Here is a 23,061-nt window from a genome sequence, read left to right as displayed (position 1 = left end):
ATTTTAGAAGCCTTTCGTCACTGCCAGACATCATCACTGTTTATTTTTCCATCACTTGTAAAACACCAGTTGATCTGTACAAAGTGACAACATTTCATGATGAATGAACAAAAATAGTTTAAACAACCTCTTACATTCACTTAGATTACCCGATTACACGTTTCCTTTCTTCTGAACAGTAAACATGTTGGAGATGAGACGTTTTGCTCTAAAAGGCTTCAGAAATGAAACCGTCTGTGCCCTTTTGGCTAAAGGAAAAAGGTAACTGTGAAACTGTGAAATAAGCTTCAGCTGCTTTGTCAGTGCAAAAATAGATCATAATGCTTCCAGTGCAATCAACATAATATATAATATCCCATGTTACTATAGTGCCAGCAGACACTGCAACATTACACAGAGTGCGTCAGCTGTGACCAGCACATAATTTTCTCTTAATGGTCTTCCAGGCGACACTTGAGGACTGCTCAAAGTCAGGCATGTGGCTGCCTGCCCTTCATACAGTGTTACTCCTGCAGAGGCCTTTCAGTTTGTATCAGTGCAAGTAATGAATGAAACTACTAAACAGCAGGAGAAAACCACAACTCAACAAAAGTTTCAACGAGTATCAGTTCGATTGAGAGAGAAGCCTTAAAATGTCCTGGCAATAATGCATTTTAAGTTTCTTCAACTTATATAAGTATTTCTTTCTTAAAAGGAAGATAACGTTGAATAACAATATCTGGTTCATTTCAAATTATCCTGCCAACATATCATCAGCTGATGAGTCAACTCATGAGTGAATTTTGTGATAACGTGATTATATTTGATAAGATTGTCAGAAAAAAATGCATATTGCAAAGTCCGCATAGGACACACCAGATCACACTAGTTACATACATTATTATACATTATTAAACCACCTGACATCTTGCAAAAATGTCAACATATCACCTGGCCTGCCTTTCATATCAATATCCTCTCTTGTGCTCCATATTAAATGTCTCAACTGCATATTTTTTGGCCTTGCAATTATGCAGCATTGGTGTAACATAGTGGGTAGTACCACTGCTCTCCACACAAGTTTGATTTCCTCCCTGGGCAAGTATGCCATGCAAAAAGCCCCACCAGTGTAATTGCCTTTGATATGGAGAGGAAAAAGAAAATGTGAAAGAATAAGAAGTCCCCCCAGACATGGGGCAAAAGCCCCTTTTAAAATACTGCCCAAAAATGATTGTCAGATTTTTGTCATAAAGACACCAAGTTATTCACTGAAATTGCAATGAACACTGTGAACACTGACTTGACATGCTAGCTATAGCGCGGATCAGCTAGAATTGGGCAACATTTTAAACATTTTAAAGAGGAATCATTAAGACAGATTTACATTTAATTGAAAATATCATCATTTAGTGTTCTACCTTCATTAACAGTCTTGTAAAATGCAAAGGCCAGGAATTATTTCACATATAAATTATTCATTCTCTTAAATATAGATGACAAATGATGCAAGTTTCACAAGAGGGCTTCTTCCACCAGGTAGGTGCAGTTGAATTATTCAATTATTATCTGACGCTACATATTTTCCATAGTTTTATGTATCCTGAACACGTTAATCTCATATACAGGTGCAGTTTAGCTGTACAGTGAATGGAGACTGTTGTAAGGGGGGCTTTTTCCCCTTTAATAATAGACAAGATGATAAAAATCTTTATGTTAACTCAACTAAATGTTTCTTGTAGTGCTGACAGTAAAATGTCAGTTACTCTAACTATTATTACTATCACAGAAAATAAACAAAGTGGGTTTTGTGTGTGTGTGTGTGTGTGTTTTATCATGTTGGTAATTATGCTGTTTTGAAAACGTTCTGTTATTTTCATGTTAAAAGCAGGTCAGGTAACACCTAATCCTGGTTCAAACAAAGCCCACCAGCTTTCGTCTTTATGTTGGACATTTTTAACTTTCCCAGTGAAAGACAAGCTAGCAAGTTAATCTACAATCACAGATAAGGACTGGAACACTGTGTTAATGTTTTGTTCTCACTATTTCCTAAGTAAACACTCATGAATCAAAAGGCTTTCTAAACTTGTTCAATCAATACCAGAAGATGTAGGTAATGTAGATACTCATGACTATGAGAAACATACATCACACAGAAGTGTACACACATGTACACACTACATGAAATATGCTGCAATTCACAGTAAATCAAAGATGAAACTGGTTAGTGACCTTTGGTTGCTTCAGAAGCCAGAATGAGGAAACATGCACTTCAAGTATCCATAGATTTGCTGTCACACCTAAAACACTGTGGAACATTTATTTACAGATTCTTGGTACGTTAAACACTATTTCTAATTAAGGAGTGCACTTTTTCTTTTCTGATGCCAACACTAAAATCTTTAGTACTGACAAAGTAATACATGTGATATATCTGATATATTTTTCTGTCAAAAGTACTTTAAAAACGATATTATTATTCAGTTAAACAAAAATAGCACTATGTAAACAAAATACTAAAATAAAAGAAGTTGAATTCTAATAGAATACATGCCAAGCTACACGTTGTTTTTATGTTAATGTTAAAAGGCAATTCAACCTATTTCTCTAAGTTTCTACATAATTCAATGGTTCAGATGTAAACACAATGTTTTTGTTGTTTGATGTGAAATGGTGCATTTAAGGGAAACCTACAGACTCTTTCTTTACAGTAGTGGTGACAGGAACTAAGCAATGCAGCGTCTACAATGCAAATATAGCCATTGCAAATAATGCCCTGCAAGTTTTAGGTCACAAACTTTTCCTCAAAACTACCACAAAATAATGTCTCAGGCATCAGGCAGTGTGTTTCACGTAATCATTTCATATTATAACTTTCTGTGAGGGAGCTTTTACAGACCTTAAACTCTTCAGAAGTCTGGCTCTTTTCACCACCAATGCGAACAATTCTCACTCAGTAAGTTTCTGTAGGACATAGCATTTCAACCACTCTGAATGATTTTGTTGACATCTTAACAATTTAATTACCCAAAAACTTTGGGAAACGGGTTGAATTCCCCTTTGACATTAACATAAGAACAACATGTAGTAGCCAATTCCAAACCATACATGGATTTTTTTTCTTTTATTTATTTATTTATTAGTCTACACGTGGCTACGACAGTTATCACACGACCTACTCTAATTCACTTTACATCATATTCCGCTGCAAGGAATTCTGTGATATTTGTCCTCTAAATGTGAGGTCTAGATAAACCATTTAGGAGTTGAAATCTTGCCTTAAGATACGTCTCTTTTCTGTGGCATATAAATGTAACCTTTTATTGCACTTTGCATTTTAATTGGAAATTTTATTCTAATAAACTTCCCATGCTGTACAGTCAGCCTGTCCCTTTCATGAGTTTTGTTGAGCATTTTGGTTTCTGTTTTATAAATGCTTTGTAATTTTAGTTTTACTCGCTGTGCAGCACTTTGACTCGACCTTAGGACAGACTTGTTAAAGAATCAGATTGGATTAGTTTTGTCTCACCAATATCCAAACCCTATGTCATTAGCAGGAATTGATGCCATCGCTAATTATAATTGTCATGAGAATTCATCTATGCACATACCAGGCTTTGGTACTGAACAGCAGTCTTTAAGGAGCTCATGAATGTGGTGAAATGGACTTCCGAGCTAGCACTTCATCTATTTCAGACTCTGTGGCACCCTGGAGAGAGATACGTAACACACAACAATGTCACTGTAATACATCTTAGCAGCAAACTACTCTGCATCTGTGCCAGTCAGTGGGTGTGTTACTCACGTAGGTCAGTCTGTGCACAGCTCTGGGAGAGGTGAGAAGACTGCGGACTCGCTCCTGAACCTCCTCCCACACGTTTGGGGAACATAAGAGAGAACTGTTGAAACAGTAATCAAACATATAAAATGCAGCTGCACTGTATGGCACAGCATTTACAGAGAACAATTCTCCAGGTTTTTCTCAGACATGAACAGCTTCAAAGAACAGCATCAAAGAACATCAAAGAATTTTGGATACATTATGAAGGTACATGTATTACCTTGTTTTCAAAATAGTTGGGACAGTGTCTAAAACGTAAATAAAAATAGACTGCAATGATGTGTGAATCATTTAAACCTACGCTTAACTGAAAATAATACAAACAGTATCAAATGTTGAAACTAAGAAATTGTATAGTTTGAAAATTGTGAATTCATTTTGAATTTGATGCCAGCAACATGTTTCTAAAACATTAGGACAGGGGCAACAAAAGACCGGTAAAGTTGTGTGAAAAAACACCTGGTGAAACCTCTCACAGCTAGTTAACTGGCAACAGGTCAGTAACATGAATATAAAAAGAGCATCCCAGAGAGGCTGAGTCTTTCAAAGACCTTGGTGATTTTTTTTTGTCAAAGACCTTGGTGATTTTATTATCTATGGTACAAATTTTATGGTACATCATTAAAAGACGCAGATAAGCCATGCAAAGAAGAACCCATATATAAACAGGATCTGGAAATGCCGCCACCTTCTCTGTGCCCGAGCTCATTTTAGACAGACCGAGACAAAGAAAAGTGTCCTGCGGCCTGACAAATAAAAATTTGAGATTATTTTTGAAAATCATGCCCACAGTTCAAAAGCAAGCATTTGTGATGGTATGGGGGTGGGGTGACTTGCATGTCTGTGAAGGTCCCATTAATGCTGAATGACATATACAGGTTTTGACGCAGCATACGCTGCCATCTGTTCTGCATGTATTACAACAGCATGACTCTATAGCAAAAGAGGCTATGTGCTAAACTGGTCTGCCTGCTGTCCAGTCCTGTCACCCATTGAAAACATTTGGCGCAAAAATATGATAAAGGAGCCCCTGAACTGTTAAGCAGCTTAAATCCTACATCAAGCCAAAAATGGGAAAACATTTCACTTTTAAAACTACAGCAGTCGCTCTCCCCAGTTTTCAAACACAGAGTGTTGTTAAAAGGAGAGGTGATGCAACTGTCCCAGCTGTCCCAACTTTTTGAAACAGTATGAAAAATGGACATATTTTTCAAAAAAATATTAAATTTTCTCAGTTTCAACATTTCATATGCTGTTTTTGTATTATTTTTAATTAAATATAGGGTTTAAATGAATTGCACAGAATTCCATTCGCTTTTACTTACGTTTTGCACAGTGTCCCAACTTTTTTGGAAACATAGGGTTCATTCTGAATAAAGAAAGCATGTGAAGTGCAGGCAAAAGATATTCTGCATGAAACGCTTAAAGAGACCACTGACAGAGCAGGCTTCAAACAGGTGAAATCCAGGCTGTATGAAAGAGGCTTGAAGTTTGGAGTGCAGTACCCAGCACGTTTGTGGGTGCTGCTCGACAACAAGAGGCACTTTTTTGACAACCCCCAAGAAGCTCAGGTGTTCCTAGACCGAGTGGAGAGCCCGGCACGAGCGGCGTCCTGAACTGGACTGCTTTAGACGAGTGCCAACTGAACGCTTGCTCAGAGTTGAGAAATTTATTCACCACCTCTCAGGTAGTAATTTCACAATGTGGATAAGGATTCTGCTCACTATTTGAGTAACTGGAACTGTTTGTACCTGATTGTTATTTTGTGCTTAAACACTGAAAGTACTGGGTCATTGGGTTTATATGAGACCAGACTAGCTAAATACGCGAGCTATGTTGTTGCTCTGCTTAACGTTTGCGGGTTAGTATTTTGAGGTGAAGTGCTCCGACTTCAGTATTCGCATGGAGCCTTCTGTCGATGTGTTTTGGATTTTTTGGTTTAATGTTGGTTAACTGGGAACCACGAAATTGGGAAAACCCACTGCTGTCTTCGTTTGGGGAAGGGGGCTTAGGGACTTTGGGTTATACCGGTTGCACTTTAGCTGGGAGTTCCACAAGCACGTTCGGGGTGTTTTTTATCATTTTTATATTTTTTCTTTTTATCCAACAATCATTTTATGGGCTGAGAATACCTCACAAAGCTACCTTCTGTTATTTCATTTCTTCTGTTAAATGTAATGGCTAACGCATTTAATTGCGGGGGAATTTCTCATGGACTTCCTGTTAATTTCATATCATGGAATGTAAGGGGTCTGAATGGTCCAATAAAAAGGTCTAAAATTATTTCACATCTAAGACAATTAAAAACAGATATTGCTTTTTTACAAGAAACACACCTACACCCTAAAGATCAAGCCAAACTCCAGGGCTCCTGGATCGATCAGTCCTTTTTCTCAAACTTCAGCAGTAGGGCTAGGGGTGTGTCCATTCTAATTAATAAGAAAATAGACTTCAAACACTCAAAGGTAATTTCTGACCCCAGAGGCAGATATGTTGTTGTCTCTGGAGTCCTATTTCATACTCCTGTTCTTTTGGTTAATGTATATGCACCTAATTGGGACGACACCACTTTTGCAAACAAATTGCTATTTTCCCTACCGGATATGGACAACCACTCTTTGATATTGGGAGGAGACCTTAATTGTGCTATCGACCCTAATTTGGACCGTTCGGACCCCAAATCCCTGTTACCTTCAATGATGTCTAAGATATTGTCTTCATTTATGGGCAGAAATGGTATAGTAGACCCCTGGAGACACTATAACCCCAATGGGAAAAAGTTCTCTTTTTTTTCTACAGTTCATCAAACCTTCCCACGTATAGATTACTTTTTCATTGATCAAAAACTTATCGAAGCGGTTGATTCTACGGATTACCTGGCGAGCGTAATTTCTGATCACACCCCTCTCTCTTTGAAAATTAAATTCCACCACTTTCAAAAAAACAAGTTAAACTGGAGACTCGATCCGCTCTTACTGTCTGATCGTGCGTTTAAAGATTTTATATCTTCCTCTATAGATACTTTTTTGAGAAACAACAAAACAGAAGACACCTCATTTTCATTGCTGTGGGAATCTTTGAAAGCATATCTTCGAGGCCAAATTATTTCATATTCATCTTATGTTTACAAATGTCACCATATAGAACTTGAAAATTTAACAAATTCCATTATAGATATAGATAATCAGATCCTCTCTAATCCCGATCCTCACTTGCTTAAAAAGAAAACGGAATTGCAGTCCAAATTTGACTTACTATCTACAACCCAAGCAGAGAAAAGACTGTTACAGTCTAAGGGTGCTTATTATGAATACGGAGAGAAGGCCAGTCGGTTACTAGCCCATCAAGTGAAACAGAAAGAGGCCTCTAGATGGATTGATAAAATAAAACACAAAACTGGGGACATTACAACAGAACCGAGAGAAATTAATAGCACATTTGTCTCATACTACTCCACCCTTTATAAATCAGAGTTCCCTACAGACTCTTCCTCCATGGATACATTTCTTGACAGCATTGAAATCCCCAAATTAGGCCCTAATGTAGCTGATGAGTTGGATGCTCCCCTTACATTAGAGGCCCCTGGCCCAGATGGGTATCCTACAGAGTTTTTAAAAAAGTTTAGTAACCAATTGGCACCTATACTTTTAGAAATGTATCAGGAGGCGATTGATAACAAATGTCTTCCCCCTACACTTACTCAAGCTTCCATAATTGTACACCCAAAGGAAGGAAAAGATCCATCAGAATGCTCATCATACAGGCCAATATCACTTTTAAACACAGATTTTAAAATACTCTCTAAAACTCTAGCAAACAGATTAAATCCAATTATGCCAGATATCATCGCAGAAGAACAAACAGGTTTTATAACAGGCCGTCATTTATTTTCTAGCATAAGGAAGTTGTTAAGCATTGTTTATACTGCTCCACAATCCAATGTTTTAGAAGTTATAATTTCATTAGATGCTGAAAAGGCATTTGACCGGATCGAATGGGAGTATCTGTTTGCTGTTCTTGGAAGGTTTGGCTTTGGGCATAGACTAATTGATTGGATCCGGCTCTTGTATGCTTCCCCACAAGCAAGTGTACATACTAATAATAATAGATCAGGATATTTCTCTTTAACTAGAGGAACACGTCAAGGCTGTTCGTTATCTCCCCTATTGTTTGCAATTGGACTAGAACCTCTCTCCATAGCACTGAAAACATCCCTTGCTTTTCACGGCATTATCAGACAAGATCGGGAATATCGCCTCTCTCTGTACGCAGATGACCTTTTACTGTTTGTCACTGACCCTTTAATCTCTGTTCCCAAAATAATTCATATTCTTGAAGAGTTCGGTAAATTCTCAGGTTATAAACTAAACTACCAGAAAAGTGAATGCTTTCCAATCACCCGTCATGACCCATCTCATAATCTGTCGACTCTCCCTTTCCGTATTTCAAATTTTTTAAAGTATTTTAAGTATTTTTAAGTATTTAGGAATCCACATTACTCGCAAATTTTCTCACCTACATGACATTAATCTAGAAACATTACTTCAGAAAACTAAACTGTATTTCCAGAAATGGAAAAGTCTGCCTCTCACCCTTATGGGCAGAGTAAACGTGGTCAAAATGACAATATTGCCCAAATTTCTATTTGTTTTCCAATGTATCCCTCTATTTATACCCAAAAGCTTTTTTCGATCTTTAAACCAACTAATTTCATCTTTTCTATGGGACGGCAAACCCCCCAGAATAAGTATCAGAACGCTTCAGAAACCCCACTCCCAGGGTGGCTTAGCTCTACCCAACTTTCTTTTCTATTATTGGGCAGCTAACATCCAGAAACTCATATTTTGGCTTCAGACTCCTTGAGCCGATTGGTGTTTGTTAGAAGCGTCATCGTGCAATCAATCTTCACTTCCTGCCTTAATCCACTCCTCTCTTCCTATAGCGCCTGCCAGGAAATCCACAAATCCTATTGTTTATTCAACTCTGCGAATATGGTCCCAATTTCGTTCACACATTAAAGATTTTCACGCCTCCCTGCACGCTCCTATTACGAACAACCATCTTTTTACACCTTCGACCATGGACTCCTCCTTCGCTTTTTGGGAAAAGCAAGGGATAACCAAATTTAAAGACCTATTTGATGAGAACACAAAAATTTTCTTAATTTTCCTGACCTCCGTGAGAAATTTGAGATCCCCCAAAGAAATCTGTTCAGATATTTTCAGATCAGGGATTTTGTGCGTACCCATTGTCCATCATTCCCAACACTACCTATAACCGACCCACACAACATCCTATTTGAATTAACACACGATCAGAAAGGCCAAATCTCGCATTTATACAACTTTATTCTAACTCATGAAGATGACAACTCTGCTCAGAAACAAAGACTTGAGTGGGAGGCAGAACTAGAGACCAAGTTTAGTGATGACTGGTGGAGGGAGGCTTTACGTCGAGTTCACACATCGGCATCTTGCGCACGTTTTAAACTTATTCAATTCAAAGTCATATATAGAGTTCATTATTGTAAAGCTAGGCTCACAAAGATTTATCCCCACATAGATCAGACCTTTAACTGGTGTGGGGGCATACCCGCTAATCTAACTCACATGTTCTGGGCATGCCACAAACTCCAATCCTATTGGATCTCCATTTTTAAAACATTGTCCAAAATCATGGATCTCAACATAACTCCATCTCCTTCCATCACCATTTTTGGGACTCCGGATTCCAGTTTGCAACTAACCTCTAAACAATCTCAGATTATGGCTTTTGCTTCTCTTATAGCCAGGCGTAGAATACTACTACAACGGAAATCCAACAAGCCCCCTTCTTTTAGCTCCTGGCTCACAGACATGATGATGTTTCTGAAGTTGGAAAAATTTTAATTTACCTTGCGTGGATCAACAAACAAATTTTATTTTTATTGGAAAACTTTTATTGAATATTTTGAATCGCTGTCAGACCTCCCCACACATTGATTATTAGCCATAACAGAATGATATATACTAAGGCCTATAAGGTAGCTTCTAAATAACAGAAATGTTAATACCATATTATTTACCATCTGTTACATATGTTGGATCCCCCTTTTTTTGTGTTGCTCTATATATACACAGGAAAATGCAAGTTTAAATGCTTATTGTGACTGCATACTCTATCCTCTCTTAAGATGTCTCTTCCAGCTAGTGCAAAGGGTATGGGAAGGGTGGGGGGGATGTTTGTTTGTTATACTGTATATCATGAAAAAACCAATAAATAAAAGTTAAAAAAAAAAAAAAGAGACCACTGACTGTTAAAACGTGTATGCTTTATGATAGTGTACATGTTCAATACTATTTAAAATGTGATGTATAAACAAAAGAGAAGTCTTTAAAAAAAAAGACAAATAGGCAAAATTCCTTTACTTGTGAGTTTCCCTCATACTTCCCTGTCATACTGTGATGATGTCATATGGTTGCACTTGGCACACTTCTACTGAAAATACAACCAATCACAAAACTAACTAAAATAGCCAGCTAAAATTGGAACGGCTGAATGATATCAGTCTATTTAAATTCGACATTTAGCTCGCTGCTCCTCACTTGATGGACAAGAGAGAAAGCAATCGTTTGGTGCTACATGAGAAATGGCAACCTAGAATGATTTCATCTATTTTTAATTACAGATAAAGCATTTTGCCTTGTGTATAAATATGTAGTAGTACTGCTCATGTAAACCACATTGAGGCTTAATGGTCAGGTTTCCATTTAAAGGAACAGTGAAATATCAAATTTACACAGTTCTCTCCTTATCGAATATGTAGATGATCAGTGAAGACATGTTTGATGTCTCAAGCTTGCTTCTTTAATTCTGCACTGGAGCTATGAGGGTAATCTAGCAAAAGGTAATGTAAAACCATCAATTAACTAATTAGTGCAAACTGCATGACTAAATTATTACACACTTCTTCAAACTATACAGAGTTAAGCAATCTCAAATAGACTTGCTATGGTGGTTTCTGTATGACCTACTGTTATCTAAAAAAATAGAAAAATATGTCACAAAGCTGACAATAGAAGCAACAGCTGTCTTGAAAGTCTACATATTGTGTTTTTGTCCATTTGAAAACAAAGTATGTCTTGGCTAACTGACCACATTTTGGCATTTTTTGCCCACATTTTCCTTTAATAACAATCAGCACATTACTCAAATTAACTGAGGTGGATTAAGCGGAAGGTGCTCACATGTGAATAGACAAACCTGCTGTGCCCTGGGTTTGCTGCATTGTGATGACTCAGTGCTGCCGGGCTGGGGGATCCCTCATATCCCGCCAGGGGACGACGCAGGCCCAGTTCCTCAGCGTCGTCAAGGAGATCGTCTGTGTCTGAGGAGGAGCCATCATTAGGGAGCTAAAACAATAAACAGAGTGGTGGTTTATTAATATGGCAGGGATTTCCAAACCTGCAAACTATTCTGGAGTGTAATATTCTGCAGTGAATTAGGTGCAAAATTCCACAGAGAAAAAAGTAAGAAAATTACTTTAGTCCCCCTTTTCTGATGCCATGACTGCACAAATTATTCAAATGGCAGGCTTAATCAGTTATTAATTATTATATCTAGGTACTTAGTAACTACTATGAATCTACATATGTCACATATGTTCATTTAAAATAAACTGAAAATACGAAAATGAACCACCTACCAAATGGCTGGAGTAGCTTCTTCTAATGTTTCCTACATGAGAATTAAAAATGTAATGAAAGGCATGTTGGGATATGCTGGGTACGGTGGAATCATGTTGACAGTGGCAATAAAGAAACTTTATTCCAAGATCATGGCTCTTGATACCTGGTTCTCCTGGAGATTTAGAGCGAAAAGTTGACTGACTTCTTAACTTGTTGCTTCTGTCAGACTCAGCTGACCAGTGGGATAAGCGCCTACCCCCTGACCAGGAGCCTTTTCTCTGGGAAAAAATGATGTCACTTATTATTCTTTACAGTTTATTTTCAGTACATACATGTGCAGCTTTTCAGTCTTCCTAGTTCATTCTCAGTGTGTTCAGAAGGTTTCATTCTCTGAACCATCACTGATGAGCTATGTGCCCTCTGCTGGTTGCTTTTGTTTATAACATGTTAAGAGAGAATCTTTTTGTTGACAAAAGCCAAATCATGAACGCGCTTAGAAAGCTTTCTTAAAACAGTGAAGAGAATGCTACAAAATTATTTAGCAGTTTTTTTTGTTTCAGTATCCTTTAAGTCATATATTTCTAGGAACAGAAAGCTTTACCAACCACAAAACAGCCAACAGACACTATTATAATCAGTGACCAACTTGTGAGGAGGAAACCAGGGGATGCTATTAAAAATGACAAAATCACCCCATGTGTAAAACTGTCATCCCTTCTTTCCACTCCTTTGGATTATTGCTATTATGAGATATCACTGTAAACTTTGGTGCTCTTTCCCACAATTTCTTCAACTCTGCTCTTCACTCTCCTTCTTTAAATCTCAGCTTAAAACTAGGCCTGTAAATTGATTAAAATAACTCATTGCAATTATTCACAGTTTCCCTTTTAAAAAGCAGTGCGGTTTGTTGTACATATACAAGCTGACAAAAAATAAGGTTGATTACAATGTATTTATGACTTTCAATCATGCAATAAATTCACCATGTGCATGCAGAGTTCATATAAACCTGAACATGAAAATCACATGATTTCTATACAGTGGACGCAGTTTCCAATCACCAAAATCAAGTAAGGGCAACAGTGGCTGCATGTTTCAACTTATGGCTGTGTGTAAAAACTGGATTAGCTCAGTTAGTTCAAATGGAGGACCCTTAGTAAAAAAAAATCTAAATAAAAACAATCAAGTATTCAGATCTAAGACATTTATAAGGATTATGATCTATTGAAACTGTAGGAAGTAATTGATTCAATAATAAGCTAAATCTATACAAAATCATAATTTATAGGACACTTTCTATTGGTAGGTGACTGTCGCAAATCTCAACCCCTAAAGTTCAACTTCAGATTACCTTAATAATATGTTTTCAGTGTTTTTTTTATCTTTTTGATTTATTTGACAGATTTAGATTTATCAAGAGCTTTATTTCTAAATAAAAACACTTTTAAAAAATGCTGTCCCACATTTTCATGTCACCACCGAAACACAAAGAGTTTTAGTCCATAGGCGGAGCCCTGTTTGAGCCGCACTCCTGCATTTTAGAGCAGGGAACGAGACTAATGTGTCCCAAGGTCTGAAAATCAGTGTGTAACTTTAGTAATCGCAAAGTGTCCCAACTTCTTTGGAATGTGTTGCAGGCATCAAATTCAAAATAAGTGAATATTTGCAAAAAACAATAAAGTTTATCCGTTTGAACATTAAACATCTTGTCTTTGTAGTGTATTCAATTGAATATAGGTTGAAAAGTATTTGCAAATCATCGTATTCTGTTTTTATTTATGTTTTACACAACATCCCAACTTCATTGGAATTGGGGTTGTATTTACTTTTTGATTTTGCTTATAATGCTTTTTGTAAAGAGACTATGGATGGAGACTGCCCCCACAGACCTGCCTGGGTCTTTTGAACCCAACATGCCCCTTGTATACAATTCAACAGCTGAATATATTAAAGTTATAACTGAAGCTACTGTATTAGGAGTTAAAATGAAATGGTTCATTTAACATGTGCTACCAAAGCTTATTTGTCTGTGTACCGTATCGGAAGAGGAGCTGGTCCTGCTTGACTCAGATCTTTTAAAAGGGGAGAGTGAGCGGGTCCTTGGTGTCTGTGGGGTCCTCCAGGCTGCAGAGGTGCGGCTCTGCTGTCTGACCTTCCGGCCTGTTTTCCTCGTCATTGTCCTCTTTTGATAACAGATAAAGAACATGGTTACAAGTGACATCTATTGGCATTCACACAGTAGTAGCTGCAGTCACTTGTTATTAATACTCCTACTGAACTTCAGTTATATGTAACAAATGGATCATGTCAAGTCTTGGGAAATCATAGGTTTAATATAGTTCACTCACAGGCCACTTTATTAGAAACATTTACCCTGTGTAACAACTTTGCTGTTGTACAGTCTGAGACGTGTGCAATTTATCACAACTTTCTGCGAGGTCTTCATCAGCGGTCAGTTCCTGATAACATAAATGCTCTTGGCTGGACATTTTTTGGGTAGTAGACCACTTTAGCCCAAGCATTAAAGTAAAAGCCAGCACAACACACATGACTATGTCACAGCCATGTCAGTGTAGTTTGCTTCTAGTTCTGCAATATTCTTGGGCTGTCTTGTGTGCACTGGATGCTTAAGCTCTACCCACAGATTTTCAATGATTTTTTTGTCTTCCAGACTACCTTTATTTGCCTTAACTGCCTCATTTCCGCTTAACTGCAATTTCTTAATGACATTTTGAACAGAGGAAAATTTGAGCTTCAATATCTTTATATAGCCTCCCCTGCTTTGGAGACATCAGTTACCTTCATTTTCAGACCCTCAGCCAGCTGCCTAGAGGAGTCCATGGTTGTTGAGTGTCAGAGAATTCATAACACTCTGGAATTGTCATTCTTAATGGCAAGTGTCGACCTGCCTAAGCATTCATAATGCCATAACGATTTTTTTTGTTTGTTTTATTTTTATTTTAAGTTAAGCAAATATAATAATAATAATAATAATAATAATAATAATAATAAAAAGTAATTGTGCCTTAACTTTTGCAGAGAATATATATATATATATATATATATATATATATAATTTTTTTTATAATTCACTTCAGAGGTTGTGTTTGCTTCTTTTCACGTCAACAGAGGGCAGAGGGGTAGCCAATGGATGGTGGCCAGTGATACCCTAGAGTGAAGCAGGGCCACCCTTCTGGCCACCCCATTTGTAGAAAACGAGACCATAAGTGAGACACTCAGCCATCATCAGTGAGCCCTCATCAACAAAGCATCAGTTTTGCTTGTGGTGAAAGTCTGCCACTGGGGTTGTTACCAATCAGTAGTCAGAGTTATACCACTCACAGTGTTTGGTGGCACTGTATTTAATAATGTGACAGGTTAATCTGCTCAGGTGAGTGAATGTGTGCTGGGTTCCTTTAGCAGTGCTGCTCTGTAATTTACATTATGCAGTAGGCTATTCGATGGTAAGATAAGTTAACTGTCAAACGTTTTGTCAAAAATAACCATTTATCATGTTAACTAATTATTATTTTTACAGTCCACAGTTTTCTTGTTAGATACAATGCTATCTAGCAAGCTTCCTAATCATTAGACTCAGGTATAACCTACAGCAAGGGCAACCGATATTTATAACTTCTACATCTGCTCTATATGAAACATTTCTTCATATTGTGCACTGAAAAAAGCCATTTCATTTAATTTACTTGATCAAATGCATTATCTCCTAAAGAATGACTGAAATACATCAATGTTTCATACGTTACATCAACACAGTTTTGTCCTTCAGTTTTTATTTGCAGCAATAATTGTATTGATTATTTTGTCATTCATTTTGTATGTCATTTTAATATAGTAATGCTTTTTAAAATTATTATTTATTTATTTAATTTTATTTATTTCCTAGCACTCCTCTTTGTCTTACTTGGCAAACCCATTCTAAATGTTCTAGTCGTGCCCCTGCATTTCAAAAATCAACAACACATGTAATTTAGCCAGGGGTGTCCAAACTTGTGCATGTAAGAGTATGTATGTGACCTACAGCGTTAGCAGCCTTAATAAAGTACAAGGTAGATGTTTCTGATGTTGGATGTTTGCTACTGTTAAAGAATGTAACATGTTGAGGAACATACTTATATACACTTAAAAACAGTATAAAACTGTACCACAGGGACACTTTGGAAAATATCTCTCTCCGTGCACTCGCTGATTGTCGTCCGGGTAGAGAACTCTAACCTTGGAGAGATGCCCTGTGGATGAAGAGTAAGCAGCACACTAAGGAGAAAATCAATAGACCTTATTATACACACCAGGCGGTGGAGCAAGACGATTCACGTTGGACTGCCTTAAGCACATCATAAATAAAGTAAACCCAAAAATATCTATTCTGTGCTAACAGGTAAGCTGTCACCTTTAATATGGTTAAAGGGCCCATAACTGAATTTTCTTCACTTGTTTGAAATAAAAGAGTTGGATGCAGTATGTAACTATGTTCACTCCCCAGTCTATACAATCCATACATGGAAAAAAACTTATTCATGTATAGCATTACTTCATTTTTTCATTAATTTGTTTTTGTGATGTCACAAAAATCATCATATTCACATGTATCTACTCTCACTCTACAGCTGGTTGGTACCCCATGATCCAAAAATGGTCACGTTAAGGAAATAAAAAAAACACTGGCGCAGAAAACACACAAACTAATGAATAGAGGATGCTAAAATGTAGGATATGAGCCCTTGAATACTGATTTACCCTTATCTAACTTATGACAGTGTAATTACAGTCAGAACGTATCTCACAGGAAAAGCTGGGTCTCTTGTCATTAGAACTTCTCGGTCTCCGCCAGAAAAAGACGGGACCAATTTAGGTTCAGGGAAGAGAAAACTTCTGGCGTTTTCCTCATAACTGGCCAGTACTTCCCCAACTGCAAACCAGAAAAAAAGATGGACGTTATGACCTCTTATCTTTCTGGTGTTCTCAGAGAAATGAACCACTGTTCATTTTTATCAGTGAAAGTAACATTAAGTATTAGCTACAAAATTCACCTGGGGGAATCAACTGTATAAGCTCAATTTTGACTGCTTCACCTGTAAAACAGCACCGCATCAACAACATTAGAAATGCACTCTGATTTATATACAAAGATTATTCGATTATTATTTATATTATGTGTCTATTATATGGCTATACATGAGCATTATTGCTGTCTTTGCAATAGAGATGCTGTAGAATACAGTTTTTTGTTTGCTTGTTTTTTTTTGTGCAAAACAACATATAGAAAGTGAAATCACTGTGTACATTGTAAGTTTTCAGCAATAGCTGCAGGATCATTGGCATACTTGAATATCTGTAAGAAAAGCAAGGCAGAGTAAACTGCTTTAAGTCCAGTTAAGTCTTTAGGTCCATGTATTCTTTCCAAAATTGATCAAGGGTCACGCCGTTTACAATAAAACCACAATAAAAGTCGTCCAACCTTTTCAAACCTTATTTTCATGCGAAACAGTAACGGGAACACTGCAGGCAGACATTCAGACTTTCTGTACTGGTTCAAGAGGCACACACTGAGGTAAATGTCATCTTTGGCTGCTAGGTGGACTCCAGGACAGGTGATCTGCAAACACAGTGCTGAGCCTTAAAAAAACTACAAAAGATAAAGTTACACCCCAGGTGGTTAACACTTTAAAAATGTGTTTGTTATTTATTATTTAAACCCAGGCACTGTAATTTTACTGTGGCGTTAATTAATAAGATTGAGCACATTTATTACCGAGCATAAGTTTGTGGGATCTGTGGCTAACTAACTACTACAGATTAAGTACATAAGCTTTGCTATTTCTTCTCCTCTCGGTCAAGCTTAGCTTAGATAACAATGAGGATAAAATCTCCTTACCGCTCTAACGTGCAGTTCAACGACCACTTTGAGGGCTTTCCGTGACATAGTTTAACTTTCGCGAGCAATGCAAACAGTAGACTTGTCCTCAGGAACTTTGACTTGATCCTTTCCAACTAGCACGATGTGAACTGCACTCAGCGTCACGTTTCCATGGTTTTAAACTACACGGGCACATTCAGGACTTTTATTTGGCTCTTCAGCTGGAACCACTAACCGGAAGTGTGATCGGAATCCTTGGGATTTGTAGTTCATACTGTGACGACGCATTTGCGACGCCCTTTCCCGGCAGCCAATGCATCAGCTGGCCTACTCATGGTGCGAGTACAATAATGATGGGCAGCTTATAAGGCATTTGACCTCCAATCGTTCAGCTCTGCCCAACAGAGGCTGGAAAATGGGCATGTAAAAATTAACTGTTACTGTTTTTGGTGAACAAAACCACACAAACATAAGTGGCCCTAAGGGAAAAGATAAGACAAAAGGATATGGGCCAAAAAAACTCTGCAAACGCTATTGAACAGTCTACTTGAAGGATAGTGTATTAGGGACAATGGCCAATGTATTTTAACCATCTAAAAAATCAGAAATCGTGTGTGTAGAGCTCTGAAACTCAGAAAAGGATTTGATGTGGTATGTCTGTACCATTCACACTGGACAGCAACAGCAGAGGACTGTCTCTTAGCACAATGAAGAACTAAACACAGGCTGTAAACTCTACAGTTCTCATTTAATAGCTATAGGTACGGGTGGTACATCATGGCTGGAAATGACTGCTGTAAGAGGTTTTGACACCGGTACAGAGAGCGAGGAATTGTGCTGTCCTGTATGTTGCGTCACAGTGTCCCGTACTACAGGTTTCAAACTCAAGGCCCAGGGACCCACTGCCCTAAAGTTTCAAGTATTCCCTGCTTTAACACACCTACTCAAGAAAGGCGTTACAACTAGCAGATACAAAACAGAGGTGTATAGTTATCCACAACTCCTCGTTTCCATGCAGTTTGTTAGACATCCTAGTCCTAGGTCTCTGTTGGCTGGGTATTTAGGTTGACGGACTGTTCTCCTCCCAGCAAAGAACCGGAGATGTGTAAAGACTTCTGTAAAAACACACATTACCATGCCAGTACCACATCAGAGTCACTGTGTGCTGAAGATAGTCCCCGGCTTAAAAAACATCTTGTCAACTGTGGTGCTAAGGTTTGCAGTGATAGGTAATAAGGGGGGTCTATAAGGTATGAGTGTCTGTTGAACTGGTCAGTGTGTGCAGCAGACAACAAATAGCTTAAGCAGAAAAAATATATAAATATATATATAAATCTCTTTAACAAATAACTGGGGACAGAGAGACAGCAGACGGTTTGTATGTATTTAGTTTTTATGGTCACCACAAGTCAAGGGTACCAGAAATGCAGCTGAATACCGAGTTCAAAAAAACAAATGAGAAACAAAAACAAAAAAAACTAAACAAATAATCTGCAAGCTAAATCATTTCTTAAAGCTTTACAATCTCATAAATCAAGCCACCTAAAAATTACCTAGGTACAAGAATAAGTAACATTAAATATTAATATCAGATTGTAATTAAACCACATGAGAGCAGAAAAAGATGTTTACTTTAGCCTGGCTTTTATAACTGACTGCTTAACAGGTGCTAGCAGCCCTCAAATGTGCAATGGCCCAAAAATATTTTCAAGAGAGAATAAATTCAATAGCTTTAGTGAAACAAAGATAAAGCTGAAGATCTAGGCAAAATAAGATTTCCTTCAAGTACTATCCATATCCATTAGGTGCTGCTGTTTGGGGCCAGTCTGGAACCATGATTGTAAGAAAGAAAGGCGACGTGCCAAAACCTTTGTGTAATAAAAACCAAAAATAAAGCAAATGGCAGAATGAAGGAGGAGACGTAAAAAAAAGGCGAAAGTGCATCTGATGTCTTAGCTCTTAGAACTCTAGGCTGCCGATATGGGTTTATATATTTTTTTTTAAAAGGAAGGTAAGGGAGGAGTGAAATTAGCCTTCTCCTTTGGTTCTATTCTCCATACACACTTTCATCACTGTAGGCAATGTAGAGGAAGAAGTCTTCTTCATGATGCTCCTGGAAACGGGAAAAGAAGAGATTGAATTGTATTGATATTGATGAGAGAGAGCACGAGAGAGAGCGAGAGAGCGAGAAAGCGAGCGAGTGAGCGAGAGCGAGAGAGAGAGAGAGAGAGAGAGAGAGAGAATACCTGGTATAGCAAGCCCATGGTTGCAGAGGTAGGAGGAATGACGTTGTTTACGAAGAAGAATAGAGCATCCTCAGCCCTCAGATGGATTCGTTTTCGGATGAGAAAGTAGAACTGGCCCACTGCAGTGAAACACAAAATATAAAGTGACTACTGACAGTAAAAAAAAGACTAATATAAAAGATGTGAACAGAACAGCATTGTATCCAATCATTTTTATTCCAAGGCCATGCTAAATAATAAATTCATAATCAAAAATCAAGTCTGGCCGATGAGGGGTTATTACTTTCCAGCAGTGACTGCTGAATAATGCCCACACCGTATCACAGTACTCTGCATTCGATACAGTCAAGGACTACTCAATAGTACCACTACACTAGCATTCATTGAACATTTATTAACTATTTATGAACCATAACTTATGTTGTTTTAAAATCTTCAAGTCTTTATGGAATTAAGCTCTAATCTTGATTCACTTCACGTGACTTGGTATTCATACATCAACATCTTACCTGTGAGATCGGAGGGGACAAGGTATTTCTTCTTATCCAAGTCTCCTATTCTGGCTTTGGGGGCTTTTTCAACAATTACCTAGCAAAAAAAAAAGATCACCAATTAGGTCTGATAATTACAATACAAGACTGGAACAGCTTCATCCACTGCTGAGATGAGCCTTAGACAGAACTGGTTACATTTATATTCACACTTGTTGACATTAACATATTCGAAGTACTATAGTTTACCATTAGTTGATGGTGTTTTTACTTGAGAATAGTCCCAAAAGAAGTATTTTGCTTTTTTCACTTCACTGCATTTTTTCAATATATGTATCTATATATTGATATAGATACAATCTATATCCTTACAGAGCACCCTACACCAATTTAGGTTGAGTACACTGACCTCATAGGTAAATAAGGATTATGACCACAGCCACACAGCTGGTCAGCAAAAAGAGCATTTTTACACTTTCCTCATTAAGAAAACAGACCGAATTAAATGTTCATTTTCTTTTTGAATTTGTGAAAGCCTTGAACTTGATCACAGCAACAAGCAATCAGACATGTATTAGGCCACATTTCTTTCTAAATGTATACTTTTCCAGATATAGAAATGAGTGATTTTAACTAATCCTAAAAATGTAATGCAGTTACCTACTCTTTTTTTTACTTCTTGAAGGAGTACTTATATACTCAAATATCTGAAAATAATCTTTTCACCACTACATATTTAGTCTCACCAATGCTGCCACTGCATGACTCTATAGCTCAAGGAATTCTCGGCATGTGTTTATTTATGGGGGTGGTAAATAATAGCAAATAATATATGGATCTTTGCACAGAATACATACACCCAATGACCAAACTTTGTTTCAGACATTTAAGTGCAAACTGGAATAACCCCAGAATTTGCTTGTTATTACAGAATTTATACAGCCTGGGAAAATTGTGTAACATATGCTTCTATTTATTAACATAAAAAAAGAGATGATGGTTCAGTAAACACAATGTAACCAGTGAGAATGCCTTTGTAAGACACATATATAATTATACATACACACATATCTCTCTCTCTCTCTCTCTCTCTCTATATATATATATATATATAAAAAAGTATAAATTATTATTAATATAAGTATACATTATATTATATAAGTATAAATAACGTATTAATTAAATAATATTATATATATAGAATGTATAATTTATATATATATACACACACACACACACACACACATAAAATAGTGCTTGGCACTACCGAAGAACTCTTATTTCGTATTGGAGTAATTCATATTAAGTTATAAAGAAAAGGAATAACAATCTGCAAGGTTTTATCATCATTCAAATGGAAGTGGGAGTGGAAATATGGGGGTAACATTTTTCCATCATCTAACGTTACCCACATTATTTCTACACACATAGGAAAATGGCACCACCTTGTTGAGCTAGCTGGCTCGGTTTAGTTTACACAAAACAAAAACAAAGAGACCTGTTTTATCTAGATCTGACATCCGCTGTGGTCGAACAAGTCAGCACTGGACAGCAGTTATTAAATCTTTATTCACAGCGTAATCTACCGTTTATCTACTTGGCGATGCCCATTTAACACTACGAACTGAATAAAGTTAAGCTCTTAGCGGTGTGTGGTTCTCCTGTGAGGTGAGCTGCTATCAGGCCAGCCTTCAGCTTCAGCAGGTTAGATAACATTTAGTTACCTTATTACATTAATCGGCACATTGTGCCACTACATGAGGACGGGCTTGCTGGTCTCCGGTCGGCCGGTAAAGGGCCGTTAATGAACGTTGTTGGGTCGCAGTCCCGGATGCCACGTCCTTAGCTATGTTAGTTAGCTAGCTAGCTATCTGTTCCGTTTCGACTGACGCATTAGCGCTAGCTAATTAATAGGACATTGGCGTTAGCTAGGGTTAGCTAACGCAGATTTCACGCTACTGTTTAAATTCAGACAAACGTTCCTGACAATACTAACCTAATCGTATTAAACACATATAGCAAAAATAGCCAACAGGTCAACAGTGTTTTTAGGGTCTATAGACAAAGAAGCAGTAAGTTTAGCCCGCTAAAGCTAAAAGAAACACCCTGTCTCGTGTAGCGAGGCTGGCTAACGCTAGTTACTCACAGGCACCCTGTCAGGATACTTCTTCCTTATTTTCTCTCCCTCCGATCGCCTCTTCTCAAACGGATGTTCCTCTTTGTACTGGAACTTCATCGCAGCGAGATGTAAGAGTTTGCAGTATAATAAGTCGTCGGTTGTACGCGGAGCTTACAGACGGCACAAACGAACGAACACAGCCGAAACAGCTCCCAGCAACGCTCCGCTCTGTTTTCACCAAGCTGTTTTTTTGCCTTGTAACCCCGCGGATGAATACAATAACAACAGCTGCGTCGATGAGTGTTTTCTCAAAAATTCATCACTGCTGACTCTAACCGCACGTCGATTATTTAAAGCTACTCATACGAAAAAGGTAATTGAGTACAGCGAGGTTACATCGTGATTTAGACAGTTTTAACTGTAATACCAGAGCAGGTACTACTTTCTCTTGGTCTACGTACAGCCGTCAGAGAGCGCAGGGCGTTTTGAGGTCGTTCTTCGGCTCGGTCGGTGTTTTGATCCCTCGTCTTAACCGAGTGATCATGGGTGAAGGAGAAGGCTCGGAGATTTACACAGGCTGTTAAAAACGGTCATGAACGACACTGAACTCGACCTCTTTTATAACCTAATTAACGTCGCCTCAAAATATAGCCTATATTCATCAACAGGAAGAATCACGTGAATGCTCCTTTCAGCATGTTGCATCACGGCCATCACCCTACTGCGTAGTTTCATGTGATCTAATGCGCACCTGACCTGAGGGGTAATTCACAAAGCAGGCGTTCTCAGTTTAGCCTGATAACCTAAGCCTAATGTCCAGCTTGTCCAACAGGAACAGAGTTGAGG

General features: G+C 37.8%; 2 protein-coding genes across 3 annotated transcripts; both read right to left on the bottom strand.

Moving 5' to 3' along the window:
* Positions 1-17: 17 nt before the first annotated feature.
* spata6l (spermatogenesis associated 6-like) lies at positions 18-18,594 on the bottom strand. 2 transcript variants are annotated; one of them, XM_017713928.2, is made up of 13 exons: positions 17,378-18,594; positions 16,961-17,098; positions 16,786-16,834; positions 16,533-16,574; positions 16,287-16,411; positions 15,648-15,731; positions 13,520-13,666; positions 11,648-11,762; positions 11,502-11,533; positions 11,060-11,208; positions 3,782-3,875; positions 3,588-3,685; positions 18-1,116 (listed from the first exon to the last, which is right to left on the bottom strand). In XM_017713928.2, the coding sequence occupies exons 1-12, from the start codon at positions 17,423-17,425 to the stop codon at positions 3,623-3,625; spliced, it is 1,086 nt and encodes a 361-aa protein (XP_017569417.1). In that variant the 5' UTR covers positions 17,426-18,594; the 3' UTR covers positions 18-1,116; positions 3,588-3,622. The 2 variants fall into 2 exon arrangements, with proteins under 2 accessions (XP_017569417.1, XP_017569419.1); XM_017713930.2 differs by lacking the exon at positions 18-1,116 and having other exon boundaries at positions 2,647-3,685; positions 16,961-17,128.
* A 140-nt stretch (positions 18,595-18,734) lies between these two features.
* Positions 18,735-22,477, bottom strand: gabarapb (GABA(A) receptor-associated protein b). The gene is made up of 4 exons (XM_017713927.2): positions 22,243-22,477; positions 20,115-20,193; positions 19,606-19,724; positions 18,735-19,472 (listed from the first exon to the last, which is right to left on the bottom strand). Exons 1-4 carry the CDS (start codon positions 22,330-22,332, stop codon positions 19,407-19,409), a joined length of 354 nt encoding a protein of 117 aa, XP_017569416.1. The 5' UTR covers positions 22,333-22,477; the 3' UTR covers positions 18,735-19,406.
* Positions 22,478-23,061: the final 584 nt, after the last annotated feature.

The sequence above is a fragment of the Pygocentrus nattereri genome, chromosome 2 (assembly GCF_015220715.1).
Source record: "Pygocentrus nattereri isolate fPygNat1 chromosome 2, fPygNat1.pri, whole genome shotgun sequence".
In the NCBI taxonomy this organism is placed as follows: Eukaryota; Metazoa; Chordata; class Actinopteri; order Characiformes; family Serrasalmidae; genus Pygocentrus; species Pygocentrus nattereri.
The sequence above is the reverse complement of the archived record's forward strand: the minus strand, read 5'-3'. Positions and strand labels throughout refer to the sequence as shown.